Consider the following 18,968-nt stretch of genomic DNA (forward strand, 5'->3'; position numbering starts at 1 on the left):
TATCTCCTACATACATATAAAGTTCTTTATAATATGGTCGTTATGTTCGTTGACACCCTTATTTGAATTTAAATTTATTTCTAATATTATCTCCTTGAATCAATTTTATTTTACATGTCAGTTATTGGCGGTATTTGTTGATATCCTTACGACACATTTCTCAAAAATAAATTGACACATACATATGTTTTTTATGTGTGTACAATAGTAGGTTATAATAGAAAATTCAAATCTTATGACGCAATAATTTTTATTCTTCTATGCACTAAAATATCTACAGCCATGCATACATAATTTATACATCCATATATAAAAATTTTTTATATGCAAACATATTGAAACTATTCCAAGGCCTTTTAATTAAAATGAAAGTGAAAATGAATATTAAATTTCAAATAAAATTGTTGCCAACTTTGTGATGTTTTTAAAAAAAGAAATTGACTCAAAACAAATAGAAAATATAATTCCCTACAAGGTGTTTTAATCACCGCGAATGAGTTTAAAACCTTTAATAAATTTTCTTCTTTCAACATCTGTTGTATCCGTAGATTGATTGTAGATTGTAAATTTTTAAGGGAACCGAGTAGGGCAAGAAGACACTCCCCCATGCCACCGCACCTATTCTTGACTTATTATAGCCTTCCCACCCTTAGGAAAGCCTGTCCAAAGCAATTGCGGTTGCGGTTTCGTCACCGTCTCTACAAAATCTGTACAGGGAGAAGGCCGATTTCCTGGTCAGAACGCCGTAAAGAAATTCGCAATAGCGCAAACCCGGTTCCTGTTCATTTGTTGGGCCGCTTCGATCCCACAGCAGAAACAAAACCCTGTACCTGCAGTCGAAATTGTATCGCGGCAGATAGGCATCCGACATGGTTATTCTCAGAATCGGATCGCTCTCAATAAAGTCTCTGTGAGTCCTGTGGACCAACTTTCGCCCTGCCACGTCCTCGCCAAAGAAAATTCAGTGAGTCACTAGCCGAGCTCGCTTCACTGTGTGCAGGTTCAATGGTAGCAATCCAATCACTATCTCCATTTCAGCGATGGGAGCGATCTGCATTGCCACGGTCAATCCCAGGCAGACCAACCTTTGTAGCTTTTCCAGCTTGGTTCGCACACCCGCTTGCTAAGCTCTACGGCAACATACAATCGACGCATAGGTGACGATGGGGCTAGCAAGGACTGTATAAAGCCACAGTGATATGGGACTGATGCCCAAAGTCCCACCAATGAGGCTCCTACACCCTCTCGATGACTATCTTTGTGAGTATTCCAGAAGCGACGATATCCAAGGTTATTGATTACTCTAGATTACATCTAGAGCAATCAATACGTTCACCAGACAGAATTGGGTTCGTTAATTTATACCTTTTTCTGCATTTGGTGAAGGCAAGTAAAATGCTTTTGCTGGAATTTATATTTAACCCAACGCATCCGCAGCATGTAAATTTTGGTGTAGAAGGTCAGAAATAGTACTCTCAAAATTTCCCCGTATAACGAAAGCCACGTCGTCTGCATAGCCTCAGACATCCGCCAAGGATCTCTGTAGAGCAGCGATTAGGTCATCCATTACAATGTACAACAGAAGGGGAGATGAAGAGTGTATCATCAGCTATAATGGACTGAACATTTCTATCCTGCAACACCCGATTAATCCTGTCTAATCTGCCTGTCGTCGCATCAATTCCATGTTTGTGCAACTACTCACGGATAATGTGATATGGAATGTTATCAAAAGCACCCTCAATATCAAGGAAGCAGCTAACTCCTCCGGCACTTCCAGTGATTTTTCGAAGACCCCAACTAGACTCTTCAAAATGAGTGTACTAGATCTAGACCTTCCTGATTGATAGGCGTACTGAGACTCATGCTGGGATTGCTTCTCAGTGAAGAATTGAAAGCTTCCTATTGCTCTGCCTTGGCTTAGTGAGGCTGCTTTGATGATATGCTCGATATCCGCCACTGTTGAAGAACCCGATACAATTCTTCTGCCACGCCCCCGAAGACCAGGATACCAAATCTAATCTGCCTATGGTCGGATATGGATGTCTCATTTGATGACATGCCATCCACCAATCCTACTACCGATCAACTCAATACAAAGGGTGATGTCAGAAACCTCTTCCCTAATTGCATTTATGAATATTGGCCTAATTTTGTTCACATCCATGCCGAATATTGGCCTATAATTGTCCTCATTCATAGCCGTTAATTTATTGCTATATATAAATTCATGTAGGCACTCACCTCTTTTATTTATATTGCTGCTTCCCCAGACGGTGTGGTGGTCATTGGCAACACTAAATATTATCAACTGGAAGTTCCTCCTTCTACAGAAGTCCACTAGGTCCTTCAATTGTTCGTCTGGATGGGCACGGTCTCCCGGAAGGTAGGATGAGCATACAATAAAGTCTGCCCGACCCACGGGGTTCCCTTTTTACAATTCCTTGTGTTTTTCCCTTTTATTTCCTGTGCTGTAATTGTATTATAATTACCTGTTATATAATGTTTCGCCACACACTTACATACACTATTAACTTTAAGATATGAAAAAAGGATTAAAAAAATGAAAATTTGTGGTTACATTTATGGTACTTTAAATAATATTGTGTTTGCAATATATTGTTAAAAATTTTACAAGGACCTTTTTGTAAATTTGATAGAAAAAATCCCTTAAAGAGAACGTATTGCATTACCTTTTTTTCTTTCTTACTATTTGGCTTGTGCCATTTTTTTTAAAGATTCCAAAACTTTTATATGATTTTTTTTTTTAAATTTTCAGTTAAATTTCCATTTTAGCACACTTCTTGTTTGTATGGAACTATAATTTTACCTACCTGGCCTACTCATAAAAAATATGGCTCAAAAAGGTCCAAACTATTTTTTTATCGAAACAAAAAGAATATTTCAAATTCCGCAAATGCAAAAAAATAGCTAATTAATTGCTTGTTCTTCTACGAAACAGGCGGGATGTCCAGGAAGCAGAGGAGTATCCTCTTAAGTAGATATTGTCGACTCACGGGTCACCTTTAAAAGCTGGGTCTGTAAAGCAACGGTACCCGTAGGTTTTGTGTGGAAGAGATGAAGACCTTTTCCTTAAGTGTGAAGCTTTGGTAGTCTGCAGAAGAAGGAAGTTACTGGGTGCTCTACTTTGGCAGCGGAGGGGTTGTGGTGACTTGCTCGCCACATGGTGCTCAGTATTATTGGAAAGGAAGGTCTCAGGCAATTACTTTATGCGCCAAGACTTTACTTGAACGGGTCACAACATAGATCTAACTAATTATGCTTCACGATTTATTGTTACCCTGTTCCTGGAATCTGCAATATATTGTGGAACAGTTATCGAGTTTCAAAATCAGGAAATTCAGTGAAAACGTGCTACTTTACAAACCATTGATTTGAATTGGATTTATTTAACGTTATTTTTATAAAATTTTGTAAAATTTCCACATGAATGAAATTTTTTCCGAAATACACCAAAATACATTTTTGATTTTAAAATTCCATTTGGATTTTTTTTAATAAAATATTCAATTTAACATTACATTGAAAATTGTCATAAATTTCAATTAAATAAATTTTATAAATTAAAAGCCACATCCAAATAATTTATTTAAAAATTATTTTAATTTGCGGTTTTTGATATTAATTTAAAAATTTAAGATTTTGAAAATCTTCTTTAAAATGAAAATGGTTTCCTTGAATTGAATGGTAATTTATATCTTCCTTGAAAAAGTAATTAAAATTAACGCTATTCAAGTATAAAATTCCTTCGCCACAAATAATTTTGATTTTGTTTTTTAATTTATTCAAAATTCAAATTATTTTTACAAAAATTGGAAAAAAATTCTACAAACTATTTAAAAAAGAAAAAATCAAAAAAAAAATTCTTAAACTTCATCGAAAATAATTAAGAGAAAGGATAAAGAACACGTTTTTGACTTTAATAATGCGGTGATCAGAATTAACCTCTTTACCAACTGAGAAGAAATTATATTAGTAATTATAAATTGTTTCAAGGATAAAAGAAAATTATTTATACAATTTTTTTTATGAAAAAATGAAGTGTTCGTTCTCTACAATGAAATTGAAACTTTGAGCGAAAAAGATTCAAAACTTCTTTTAAAATTAAAATTAGCAAAAACTTTTATAACAAAATAGAAATATAAAACAGTTAGAACTGACTCTGTCAATTATATGATACTTGTGAAAAAATACATAATTCTATAAGGCAGATAATGCTAAAAGATTCTACGCAAAAAATAATAAAAGTTGATACCATCTTGAATATTGTTTTTTGAATAATTTTTTTATAAAAAAAAATGCGTAACTTAAACAGTTTCCGGAACATGATAATTTTTTATTTAAAGTTATATGGCAACTGCCATAAAACGTCGTTCAGTCTTATATATTCCCGTTTGGTCCGTAGCCATAGAGGCTTTTTAAGTTAATTCTCTAAAACCAACGGTACTAATGGCCGCGACCGATTCCTAATAGAAATTTCACTAGAAACAATTGACAAAGTATTTCACAGCATCTATGGTCGTTGACTTCAGCCGCAAAACTATTCACTATCCAATCTGCCAAATTCTATCTCTTTTCCTCAACTGGACACATACAATGAATTTATAAAAACAACATTTCTCTGGCTTTCGGCTTCGATCATCTTTTAACGACCATGATCTATAAACCCTATGAAAAATCAATTGATCAACACTCTAAAGTGAATTGCTAAATATCAGTGGCAGGCAACTATGAAGTGTATCGAGTGTAAGTGAAACTGTACTTAAAACTCAAGTACTTAAAAATGAGTTCCATATGTACTGATTATTAAAATTTATTTTAATGAACCTGTAAATCTTCACTTTATAAGTTTATTGTTCTACGTAATGAAAAATAATTACCATCATAAATATTTTTATCCGCGTTTTTAATTTACGTTCTTCTTTTAACCAAAAAGAACAACGAAATTAGGAAAACCAAAAATAAATTTAATAAATATTTTTTTTTTCTCTCTATTTCGGGGAACGCAATCATCTCGAAAGGACAACAAAATTACTTAATTTTAACACTCAATTAAAGTTTATATAATTTTCATTTATTTTTTATTGGTCATCAAATTATTTCAAGAATATTTTTTTATATTTGCTCTATATACCCACAAACAATGGTCTTAAGATTAACGCAAAATGCTACATTAATTTTGTTTTATAATATACGATTGTAGTGAAGGACCTATAATTTTGTCCATTACCGTAATTAAATAGATCCAACCTACATCTATATAATGGACTTCCAACTTCTGCTCTTATATTATGTTTCCTCTTTTGTTTTGTGTTTTCTTCTCTCCTTAAAGATTATTTTATTTTCAAATAACGGTCAATCAATTTCTAATCTTTCTCTTTACTTCTTCTTCCATACAGTTCAAATTAATTCCATCTTTGTCTGGGACATTACAATATAATTAGGTTTAATGATTTTTATTTTTATTTCAGATTTAGACTTCTTCATTTGTGATGATATTTTGCAAATATTCTTACACGAGAAAAATTTTAATAGAAACCTTCAGTATCTAAATGTTTTGAAACAATTTGCAGTATACAATACTAACAATCAATTATTGGTTTGAAAAATAAACAAAAAAAAAGAAAAAGAATGCCATTTGAAATAACTTACTGATTTTCTGCAGTATATAAATTTTTACACCTGAAACAATAATTTTACCTTTCGTAATTCACATATACCATATACAATAGAAATAAAATTTATATACACTATAAAACTATATATGAAAAGATGTCGCATACAAATTTCTATTGGATATTAGCAATAACTTATTTATCGTATAATTGTGTATTTGGTTTTTCATCATTAAGAACAAATCCATCAGTATCTGGATCATTATCACCAACAGATAATTTACAATCATTATTAGCAAGCGATAATTCAGATGGACAATCAGAAAATTTAAGTGGTATTTCTCTATTACAACAACAACTACAATCATCATCATCAGATGGTAATGAACTAAAATCATCATCTGCAGCAGCAGCAGCAGCAAATCATCAATTACAACAATTAATGGAACATTCAATGATATCACCACTATCAACAACACTATTTGGTAAAAAATCTCCATCATCATCATCATCTCTAAAAGCATCACTACACCATGATGACTATTTGCCACAAACACAAATATTACCAGACGATAAAGATCGTTCTATTTATGATCCCGGTGATGGTAAGAAACAAAAAACATTTTAAAACAAAAGTCCTTATTATAATATTTTATGGTTATTTAAAGAGAAAAATTTCATAGATTTTTTCATCTCTTTAGAAACAATAAAATGTAAAAATTTCTTTTTTCCCATTGCTACAATGTTTTAAACTTTAAGTGTCTATATGAAGGTATTTACGTGTGGGTTTTTTGAATAGTACTCTTTAAAAGGAAATTAATTTTAAATACCCTTTTTCGCATTATTGTGTAATAAATGCGTTTAACTTTTTTAATACTAAGTATTTTATTACTAAAATTTTTCTAGCACGACAGATCTTTGTACTCGTAAATTTAAAATTAAGACAGATAGTAGATTTGACCAATAATGGGGTACAGTTTGCAAATTCATAAAAGCTATTCGAAAATTATTTTTAATTTTGATCAGGTTATATGCAATCCTGACCGCTGATCAATACTGACGATTCGGTCGATGCTAAACACCTTTTTTTATTATTTTTTTAACCATGATTATTTTTTTTCTTGTAGAAAACCAAGACTCTTAGGCCGTTCTCTCATTGACACAGGATTTTTTGTTCATTGACACTCACATAGGATCCCGTCTCCATCTACATTCGCGCTATATCTAAGTCCTTGAAAAATTTCTGTATTATACCCACTCCAAACCCCGAGACTTCTATCGGGGTCACAAAGTATCTCGGCAGTAACTGAGCTGCCGCCATACATATTTATACAAAACGGCCTCTTCCACGCAGAGACAGCAGGCCTCGTCCACATTGAAATAGCATGGAATTGACAACTATCCCACTTCTAATAAAATTAGAAGTGATTAATGGAGATTACATACTTAAGATATTTAATTAATATCTAAAATAGAAGATTCATGTATGTATTGACATTTTCAAAAATAAAGTAGTTAATTTTTACTGATTTAGAACAATAAATCCTTATCTTTTACTCCTACTATTTTCTATTTTCACTAGCACATCTTAAGTAGATATTTTAATAAGAATCATAAATTGTATCCTTAAACTTTTGAATATAACTATGTATACGGCATGTTCAATATTAAAAATACTTTTTAAGGCGGACTTTATTCATCGAATACCATATATGTACACTCAAAAAGATATGTGGGTTAACGATCTACCACGCAATTTTGATAATTTTTTTTGAGGCATATAACTGTAAAACTTAGGTGGAGCGTATAATAAATTTGCTACAATGTGTATCCGTATAATATGTATAAAAGTATTTTAGTTAAAAACATAGAGAGAAACAGAGAGGGAATGTGATACAAATAACGTCATATAATTTTGAATTATGTATGACAGAAACGTAGAACGCGCAACTTGTAGAAGTAGAATATTCTCGAATCAGTTTGTATTAACCATACCCTTTAAAAACTATTTTGCAGATCATAGTTATTTGACATCTTCCAAAAACCTACCTTTCCGTCGTTGCCGAACATTTTTGAAAATTGTCAAAATTATACCTATACCGTTAATATTTCATTTCACTAATTGTACAATGTTAACTGTAAACTCTACTGTTCCTGCCTTTGTTACAATTTTCTTTTTACCTCTCTGTCGGGCGCCATTTAAAATTTGTTATTTTTATATTCCAATCAGAGAATTCGAAATATCAAAACGTCACATAAACACTACATATGTGTGACAAAAAAAAAAACAATTTTTATTCAAATTTTCCTCCCATATTTATAGGAAAAAAAGAAGAACAGATAGGCACGTATAAATAAGTCCCAGACTTATGTTATATAATTATTTATGAATTTTTTAAACAAACGTACAAATGAATATTTTCTGCTTTATTTTAGAACATAATATGTCATTATTTCAAATATATTATAATCAGTCATTTTTGATATATTACCTTTAACTTTAAGGAAATTTGATATTCTCCCAACCGTATAATAAGAATTTTTTAGTTCTTTCGTTTTCATTTTAGAAAACGCGCGTATATATTGCACTTGTGCCTTACTCTATATGCTACTAAATTTAATACCGAAAAAAGAAAAATAAAATGATAAACAAAATTTTTATTAAAATATTTATTAAAATTCTACTGTGACCTCATCCCAAATAATTTATCAAAGAATATGTAAAACATGAACTAAATTTCAATATGAACAAAAGGAAACTAGAATCAGTGTATATATGTACATATAATGAGCCAACAAATTTCTTTATTTTTTTCGCAGTCCTTTGTCCTTTCTGGACGGCGTATATTACGTTATACTTCAAAACACAAAAAAAAAATTCCTTTGAAATATATGAAAACCCATCAAATATAATTAAGTAATCAACTAAGATGTCACCAAAGAAATAAAAATATAATAATAATAAACGCAAACATACGAATGAAAAAACTGGGACAAATAAGAGTACGCATACAAATTTAGGACACAAACTAAGAATATAAAATTTCGGTAAGGTAAATTTCTTTGAAATTCATCTCATTCAACAGTTTATTTTTCCTTCAAGACACGTTTTCTGTCCTCTGTATTCATTATTTATTCATAAAAGCAGCTAAGTGTAGAATATACACAATGTTTTAAGTGTTAATGATGCATTAATTAAGGTATGATACACGAAACTATTAAATTCTTCTTATTTAAAAGAATTTTAGTCAATCATTTACACACCTATAGGGAAAAGAGTAGCAAAATTCTGAGATGCAATTGAACGAGAGTGGACTTATAGCTTTTCAAATATCTGCAAAAATGTTTTTGCTACAACATATTATTAAATATTTGCGGATTCTGTGAGTTCATGGTGAACTCACGAAAAACACCTAGAATTGTTCTATCTGTCCTAGTTTAACCAAAAAACATGTTTAAATTAAATTTTCAAGAGAATATTTTTAAAAGACAGTTTTTTACTCAATTTCAACTACCACCAACCATAATTATTACAAAACCACGTCAGATTATGCAGTTAGGATGAAGAACCGTTACGAGTTTACACATATTTAAACGTAATAAAAAGTACTCTCTATATTCCTTATTACTTATTCAATTAACGTACACGTTCTCACCCAAATATACAGTCTCAATAAGAATAACAGGCGAAAAATCTGTTGTTTTTTTTAACATAATAGAATCTACAAAAATAGACAGAAGAAAGAAGATAACTGAGGTATCAGATGTTTTGTTATATAATATCATATTTTTTTTTATACAAAATCCTTTTGTTATATTTGTTTATGAAATTATACACAATACCCATAGAAGAATAGAAACATAATACATGTATGACTTTTTAAATACTTTTAAAATAAAATTTATTGTTAGAAATCTATGTCAAACACAAGTTCCATTGTTCTTATAATTTAATGATGAAGTCGCACATTATATTAAAAGTAAACTTTTTTTTAAAACCTATGTCTGTAAGGAGAACAATAATTTTATTATTGCTTTGGTTCTTTTTTTTAAAAGTTCAAGGAATTTTTGGCAAAATAATCCACTATGGTATCGAATTATATTGTATATTATATGGATATTATAAAAATATGTAAAAGTAAAATACTGCATTGAATATTGTTATCAGTTGCTATTCAACCACTCATTGTTTTTCTGTGGACTGTGAACTCTTTTCCCTTTTGTCCAAGATTCTGGATTTGCTGGTTCCTTTAAATAGGCCTCCAATTTCTAATAATTTTAAAAGACATCTTAAATTATAAATTTAAATAAATATTTTCAATGTCCTGTCAGCAGCAGTGGAAAAGCTTTCATTCTCAATATGTATGTATTTATTTCATGAATTTAATAATCAAGGCAATATTCAATGTCTATCCTCTATAAAAATTTTACATTATATTTACCTATCTTTCATGTTCCCATAAATTTTTAATTGTTTCTAATTTACAGAATTCATAAAAAATTACAATTCTGATGAACGTGATGACTATATGGACCTAAATAGCGGTTTGGTTAACAATGATATCGACATCAATGATAAAATTGGTGTTCTTAGAAGAATAGAAGAAGACATCCGAGATGAACAGGATATTATTAGTAAAACGTCCCTTATGATGCAAATGCTTGAGGTAAATAAAATCACATACGTATCTACATGCATAGCAAATTATGTATAGGTTTCATGATTTTGGTTTTTGGTTACCTACACACTTTTTAACCATAACAATACGCTTTTGAATTAAAAAAATAAGACTGATAATTTTTTATTGTAGTTACGTGACAGCACATTGCAATTATTTTTGATATACAACGCAGGTGTCATACGTTGTTAAAATAAAAACGAGCATAAATAAAATGTAGTGGATGGCCACTTTATACTCGCAAAAAAAAATGTTGAAATATTATTGGCACGCACTTCAGAACTTTCAATTAATGCGATGCAAAATTTTTATGCTTTTGTTTTCTATACAATTGAAAGATAATGTATATGTGTGTAGGTGCATTTAAAATTCAATAAAATACCATTAATGGTAATAAGGGTCCTAATAGTTTGAAAATTGAATTAACACTACATTCCATAACATATGTGGCATTTCATTTGAAATTCTATAATGATAACTCTAATAGGAAAGTTGAGATGCGAACGCCACGTAATTTAAAAGAGATAAAGCCATCTTTTTCAAACTGGATTTTCATGAACTTTTTGAGTGTCTCAATAAATTACGAACAATTTAGCTGTTAAAGATGTGATCTTAAATTTAAAAATTCAAAATTTGATTTATTGCTAAAATTTTGTATGTACATATATTCTATCTTCCTTAAAAGAGAGCAATTTATTCTATAAAAATTCAACTTTTATAACGTAACTTTTCAACTTGTCAAACTAATATTAATCTTATTTTAGAAAATATTCCTACAGTGACTTTCACATTATCACAAGTTACTATTATAAATTCAACATTTTAATTATAACATGTGATAAATTTATTTTAAAAACCTTGTAATTTTAAAATACTTCTATAAATAAATTGTATGTTTAAATTTTTTTCATTCTCATCTTTTAAAAGGACCCATCAATTGAGACATTACCTATAGTATACGTAGAAGAACCGTCTATAACAACACCATCACAACAAATTGATTCAAGTCTTGAAGTAAATAATTTTCTTCAGGGTAGCAATGTTGGCCTAGAAAAGCGTTCAAGATATTATAGAAGATATCCTTGGAAAAGACATAGCAGCAGAAATAGAGGGTAAGTATACATAAACATGAGTGGGTACATATGAAAAAGTGAAAAATATTATAAAAAAAAGAGCAATGATACATCATTAACCCTTGCGAAATTATCTTATAGCAACAAGTTAACACAAAAGTTAACATTACGCGACTGAGAAAAGAAAAATACAAGATAATATTAAAAAAAAGAATTTATTGCTTTTCGTCTCTTGGTCTCGTTCTCGTATGTTTGTAATGAACTTAAGTATTTAAAGGAGAACGAAATATATACATGTATGTGTGTTTCTACATCTGAATATAATATAATAATATATGTGGGTCTTGTTACTATGAAAGGGGTAAATTCTGCTCGAATTTATCGCATAGCATATATACATTGCATAGTATGTAAGCAGGCAAACAAAAATTGTTATTATAATTGTTCATTGAATTGTCACATAACTCATTAGTCACATGTAAGAAAAGGAAAAAGGCTCCACCATGACGTTCTCTTAAAAAATTAAAAATTATTTTTAAAATGTGATGTAATTAAGCACAATAAAAATTTCCAAGCACTTTTGTATTACAAGAATAAAATAAAATTAAATTTTGAAAATAACTTTCATATTATTGCAAGCTCTTAAAGAATTTCAATGACTACATTTCTGTATTGTTAAATATACATGAAATGAAGTGGTGATGGCACTTTTAATAAATGGTAGTAATTATTTACCCATATTAGTATACTTTTGCGCTCTAATTAGTAACAATTTCCTCATTTTGTTAAAAACATTTTAGCAATATATTAACGAACATATTAAAATTTATTGCCATTAGTAAAATAGTTTATATAATAGATAAATCTTTAATAGATATAATAGATAGTTTATAAATAGATAAATCACGTTAACCGACTTGAATATAAGAATTCTAATACTTATCTTTAGATCTTTATAGATCTAATTATTGGAAAAATTTAAGTAATATTGTGCAAAATAAAAATCATACTTGAAAATTTTAAAATATTTAAAAAAAAAACAAATCCTAGTAATATGCAATTTTTTAATTTTTTACTTGTGTAGTCTCGGCACTCTTCATCTTATCAAATTTTACATGTCGAGTTTTCACATCTAATGCATTCTTCCTTGTTAAAACGTAAATAAACAAGTTTTAAAGATATGTTGGTTTGTTTAACTGCGCTTATTTGTCAGTTGATCTGCTAGCGTACTTCTGTATAATCATATTTCCGCTAACCAGATTACCATGACAATTAAATATCTCACTTTACATTAGAAGTAGGTGAACTGATCAGAATTTGTGTTTTTTAATTCTTAATAACTGAAGCTCATTTCACATTTTTGACATACCTTAGAAAATATCCTGGCTAAAAATGCAGTGCAATATATCTGCTCAATTGTGAGTAGTTTTGATACCAGTCCATTAACTGAAGGGTTTTGGGTTTCAGTCTTGGTCAGCTCACTATAAATTGGTTAATATTACATAACTTAATATATTATATTATAAAGTAAAATATTTATATAAAAAGTAATTACTAATAAATTGACTATACATTCGATATTGAATACCAACAAATATAAATAATAAATATCAATAACCTTCAACATTAATATATATGTATATAAAAAACAAAATTACGGCAGATTGGTCACCGTCTAATTATCTCAATGAAACTAGTGAAATTTAACATTTCACTTCTGTTTAAGAAATCCGGAATACATTTATGTGGATTTTACGCAAGCCTATAGTTCTCAACTGCATGAAGTGTAAATACATAATGTAGTAAATATAAAAACTCTAAAATCTGCATAAATGTATTTTACAGTACAGTGTGTTATCGGACTTTTATTATAAATTTTTATCACTAATGTTCGAAAGTATTTAACAACTTTAACCTTTTAATGATTTCGTTATACAAAAGTGCACATTCACAAAACATACACACGCCCATTATTTAAAAATTTTCAACAATAATTTGCAAATCTTACTTCTGAGAAAGCTTTTCTGCCACATATTTATTTTATCTTTTAGAGTATAAAATGCAAACTTTTCTATTAAATAAAAATTAATCCTTGAATTTAAAAGAGTATTCAGATCTACTTTTAATTTTATCATAATGATGCAATAAAAATTATACTCTGTAGTCTAACGTACTTCTTCTGTGTAAAAAAATGTATTTGATATCCTTAAAAAAATTTTATAATTGTTTTTCTTAAAGGATTATGTTATCTTAAATAATAATGTTATTATTTTTATACTTTCCTTTGGCTTTGAACAAAAAATTAAATTTTAAACAAATAAAAAAAAATTTCAATGTTTATGCAAACTGCGGAATTCTTCTTTCTTTTTTTTTGGAATCTACATTTTAAATTGTAAAATATGCAAATTTAATCCATACAATTAATATAAAACCAACCATAGAAATTTATGCAAAAAATTTCTGTTTTTATTTTGCAATAAAAAACATACTATATGTAGGTCTTTTACGACATAGAATCTTTAATTTAAATATTGTACGAAAAACTCTAATTAAAATTTTTTTCCAATTATTTTAGTCTTATTTTCTTGTTCATATGCCATAAATAAATGACAAAAATTTGGTCTATATTACGTGGTAAAATTACGTAATATAGTTTTATCAAAATTTGTGAAAGATTTTCAACAGGAAAGATCAATTTTATTTATCAACTTTTTTGGATACCTATATCAATCAAATTTGTGGTAAATTCTACCACACTAATGTCAAATAAAATAGCACTTTATTGCAGCAAAATTGCAAAAAACCTTTACTCTGTTTATTCCTCCGTTTGTCAACACGTTTTAGAAAGTTGATATTTTATACGACAAAAAAACTGACGGCAAAAAAAAAATGTGTTCAAAATACGATCTTGGGAAATCCAGTGGGCTTCTCGCGATGTTATTTCCAAGAAGCATTGTCAGTTTGACGGCAGTCTTGTGGGGTACACGGAATTTTTTCCGTTGGGCGGAGCATGTGCCCCAGGCTAGGAGTGTCGCTAATGCAACTTGTTGCAGCTACTGGAAGATAGAAGATGGAGAAAGAGAGTCTTTTTCATCAATATGCAAACTGGGCAAGGCCAGACTGGTCCCGTGGGGCAGAGCAGTATGACCAGGCTTCACAAAATATCAAAGATTGGCGGCAAATAGGCCGCGGCCACATAAACCAATCAGCCAAGCGTTAGCAACCAAGTTAAAAAATACAACCAAGCAACCAATCCGAAAAAAATATAATAATTGTGGTATTCACCCAACTCTCTTTTTACACGACAGATACGTTCCTAAAGCACCTGCAACAACTAAAAATAAACAAAATCCTGCAACAACTCGGTCATAGAACAACCTAAAAAAATTGTTTAAGTTGAAAAAACCCTAAATATTTCCCAAAAAAATCCGGCGAAAAAACTAATAGTAAAATAACTGCTAGGTGTAAAACATCAACACCAATAACGTGAACCGCGTTATTTCAAAGTAGCGTAAAAAAAATTTGTAAAGCAGGAGTTGAATATAATCATTTTAAAAAATTTTCACTTGTTCATGGGAAATGTGCTATACTCAACAAACCACTTGCTTTAGTGAAATTTATTAACGTATTGTTTTTATGAATACATACTCTTTCAAAATAAGTATGTATTCTCTTTTTACCTTATTAGAAATGTGTCAGAAAAATTTTAATTTTAAAAGTTATCATAATAAAAAAAAATGAGGCCGAATAAATTGAATGCACACAAATAAATAAAAATTTTATCGTTTACAAAATATTTATCATAACATAATGTGACTGCAGAATGATTAAACTGGAAAAAAAGCCACCTTTTCCCTCTTTCCTTTTAAATATTTCAAAAATTTTTATAAAATTTTATTGCAAATTGATTGCTTACCTTGACAGGTCTTTGACTTAACAAAAATGCTTCTCATTTTAATCAGTTTGAATAACAAATTTTTTTGTACATATTATTTTTCGATTTTTCTTTTTTTTTTCTTTTTTATTTCAAATTTAATTTAAACATTGCTATAAATAGATTCTATTTTTATATTTAATTTAATCTTCCGACTGAAAAACAAACTTTATGAAATTTCAATTAATTTCAATGACAATGTGTAGCTTATAATTTTTATATTGCTTTTACTTTATTTAAGGATAAAAATCAAATATTTACAAAAATATTAAAGGACCTTTTAGATAATTTTTCCTCTCAATTATTTTTTCACCTTACATACTAATTGATATAACCATTAAGAAAACAAAAAAAAATTAAGACTTTTTAAACGTGTCTTTTCATTTATAACACAAAGATATGACGGGATTTTGGTACCACATTATTTAAACTTTCCAAGTTTTGGTACTTTAATTTTTTTTTTATGCAAAATTTAAACACTAAGGCCTTTTTAGTTTCCGACGTATGACTAAATTGTGCCTGGAGTTGCACGGCAGAAAACAACAAGACTCTATTATAACAATAGGCCTATTACAAACCGCGTTTATGCATACAGGATCTTTGTGCATACAGGAGTGAAATCAAGTGTGTTCTTCAACTTGTTACACAAATTCCACATTCTAGTGATTTCTCATAATTAGTTCTATGAAAAAGAACTAGGAATAGGTCAGGAGAAAGAGACGAAATATTAAAATTGATATCGATCTTCTTAAAAATATCGGGAGTCGAGGATCAAATCAGATTTCATAAGTGGCAAAATGAGAATTACGTCCGCGACATCACGTCTTTTGCTTAAGATAATTAATTTGAGCCTGTTTTCACAGCGAAAAAATAGGACTTTTCCAAGAAAAGGGACGATGCACAGATCATACAAAAAATTTTTAATAGACTCAATCCTATTAATTTTAATATTCATTTTAATATTGTGGTTATTCTATTAATATTTTTTGGTGACCAAATCTTTGAGGCATATTCTAGATGGAGGCAAACCAAAGAAGAATCTTGTTAAAAAATGTCGACTACAAAATGTAGGGATCTTTAAATCCCTTAAACCAGTGCTTAATAAATCCCAACATAGAGCTTGCCTTGCCAATAAAATAATTGCCAATTTAAAAAAAAAAAAAAGTGCCCCATCTGTAAAAGTTACGAAGATCATCGGAAGAGGAACTGCATCATTTGCAGAACGGAATTTTTTAAAAATTTTCGTATCATCAGCACAAATTACAATGAAGAATTATTGTAATTCAAAATGGACACAACATTATTAACAGTGATAATAAAGAGCAATTGCCCTTGATGGCTGCCCTATGGAACCTCAGAATTTGACTCAGAAAGTAATGATGATACACATGAACAAAAAAGAACTCTGTTACATTTGAGAACAATTTGCACTATATAAACCAATAATATGAAGACTACTAAAAATTTTGCTTTACAGAACGCTCTTTGTAACTTTTATAAACTGAAATAACAATTTATTTACTTATACGTGAATTTCATTTAGGAAAAAATGTCCAAGAAAGTCTCCATTTGCAATTATATAATTAATATTTCGCATAATTTTTCACGTAGGCAAATGTTTGAAAAATAATAATATTAACATATACATACATAGTTATTTTTAATAAATAAATTTATATAAAATGTTTATCCCTTGCCACCAAATCATCCCTTGTAACAGAAACAAAAATAAGTAAAGTTTAAGGATATTTATTCTTAAATTTATATTTTTTAAATAAGAAAAAAATTAAGGTTAATTTACCTTTAAAAATATAAGTGCACATATGTGTGTGTATGTGCGGATTGGGACACCTTTTATAATCCTAAAAAAATCTCTTAATAAAATCTCTTAATACAAAGAAATAATTACAAACATTTTTACTATACTTAATTAGATTATCCCTTTTGCTAATCGTATTAAAAAATTAATTAGAAGAAGTAAAGAAAAAGCTATCCTTTAATTAGGCTATACATAAGAAAATAAATACAACGAAGTAAAAAAAGTCTTTATAAATTTATTTTGATTTCATTTAATAAAAAATCTAAAACATGGAAATTTGTACACTTTACAATTGGTTTCTATTTTATTAAATAGTAAAATTAATTTGCAATGTGAAATTCTGATAATTAATAAAAACCATTGAATATTAATGGTAAAGGAAAGAAAATTTCTTCAATAAAAATGTTTAACACAAAATTTTCACAATACACACATATGCATGTTTGCAAATTGACTTGTTTTAACAGTCATATAGCAATTCATACAAACTTTTAAAAGTTTTTCTCAGAAAATTGTACTCGTAATTGTTTTATTAAAATATTTAAAAATCTTCCATAAAATTTATTCAAAGATTAAAAAGTGTTTCAAGTTAAAGTTACCAGGAAATTTTTCATAAAAAGTTATCATATTGTCTCACACACATCATAACCCTATAGATAGAATAGCTATTAAATTAACTTATACTTTATGTTAATTAATGCAATGCTTATTGCTTAATATCCATAGTATTCTACATATTGAATTTCTCTTATTCTTTAAGAAACTTATTTTTTTTATAGCACATAACTAGAATATATTCCGTACCCTCAACATTTATAATATTGTTATAATAAATACCAAATTTTTGTAAAATAAACTATTAAAATTATTTTTATTATATTTTCAGAACTTACGAAGCTGATGCTCGTTATTTATGTGTACCTAGTAAAGAAGATGTATTTAAACTTTTGGTAGGATTGCATGAAAACCGCAACGGAAATCAACATAAAACTGTAAATTTCTGTAATCGAAAACGTCCTGCTAAAACCATATTTACAAATATTAGATTTTTGGGTTAAATAGTTTCATGACATCTATACATATACATTGCATCTATATATAAAACAAACATATATAAAAGTTTTTAATATTAAAAAAATTCTTATTCTTAACTTGTAAAAATATAATGGGACTTATTATAAAATCATATAGAGCTACTTTTGCAAACAAATCTCTACTTATTTTATTATTTTGGGAAAATTTTACATAATTTTTAAATTCTTAAGCATGAATAATTCTTAGATATGCATACATATTAAAAGTAAAATTATAACAATCTTTATTAACACATTAAAGAAATTTAATTAAACATTCTCTCCAGCAACACAATTTAGGATCAAAATATTAAATTTAAAGCACTCTTTATTAGGATGCGAAAAGTAGAAGGAAAAAAAATTGTAGTACTTCTATACAGTATAATTGCAAAACATCATGTGTATAGGTGGATTATTCTTAAAAGAGCGCATCACTAAGTAATACTGGGTTTATCTGACGAGAAAACTCAGCCACTTATATGAATATTTTTCGTAAAAATTATTAACACATGAATGTGGTTTGTGTTTAAAATATAATTGTTTACAATAAAATGAAATACCTAAGTATGCATGTAATATGTAAAATTTTCTTAAAATCAAATATGTATGAATTTTGTAAAAAATTTATTAATCCGCAGTCCTAAATTTCTCTATATTGTTCAACTTTTTTCATTTATTTTATTATTATTTTAAATGAATGAAAATTGCTACAAAACTTACAAAATAAAAAAAGAAAACCTTTTTAAATATATAA

At 28.6% G+C, this 18,968-nt stretch overlaps 1 protein-coding gene across 1 annotated transcript; it reads left to right on the top strand.

Annotated features, from left to right (window-relative positions):
• The first annotated feature begins 5,583 nt into the window (after positions 1–5,583).
• Positions 5,584–18,968, top strand: LOC129608354 (uncharacterized). Its single transcript, XM_055519831.1, has 4 exons — positions 5,584–6,241; positions 10,125–10,303; positions 11,243–11,427; positions 18,028–18,968. Exons 1-4 carry the CDS (start codon positions 5,794–5,796, stop codon positions 18,197–18,199), a joined length of 984 nt encoding a protein of 327 aa, XP_055375806.1. The 5' UTR covers positions 5,584–5,793; the 3' UTR covers positions 18,200–18,968.

This window comes from Condylostylus longicornis, unplaced genomic scaffold (assembly GCF_029603195.1).
Source record: "Condylostylus longicornis isolate FDR11 unplaced genomic scaffold, ASM2960319v2 ptg000031l, whole genome shotgun sequence".
Classification (NCBI taxonomy): Eukaryota; Metazoa; Arthropoda; class Insecta; order Diptera; family Dolichopodidae; genus Condylostylus; species Condylostylus longicornis.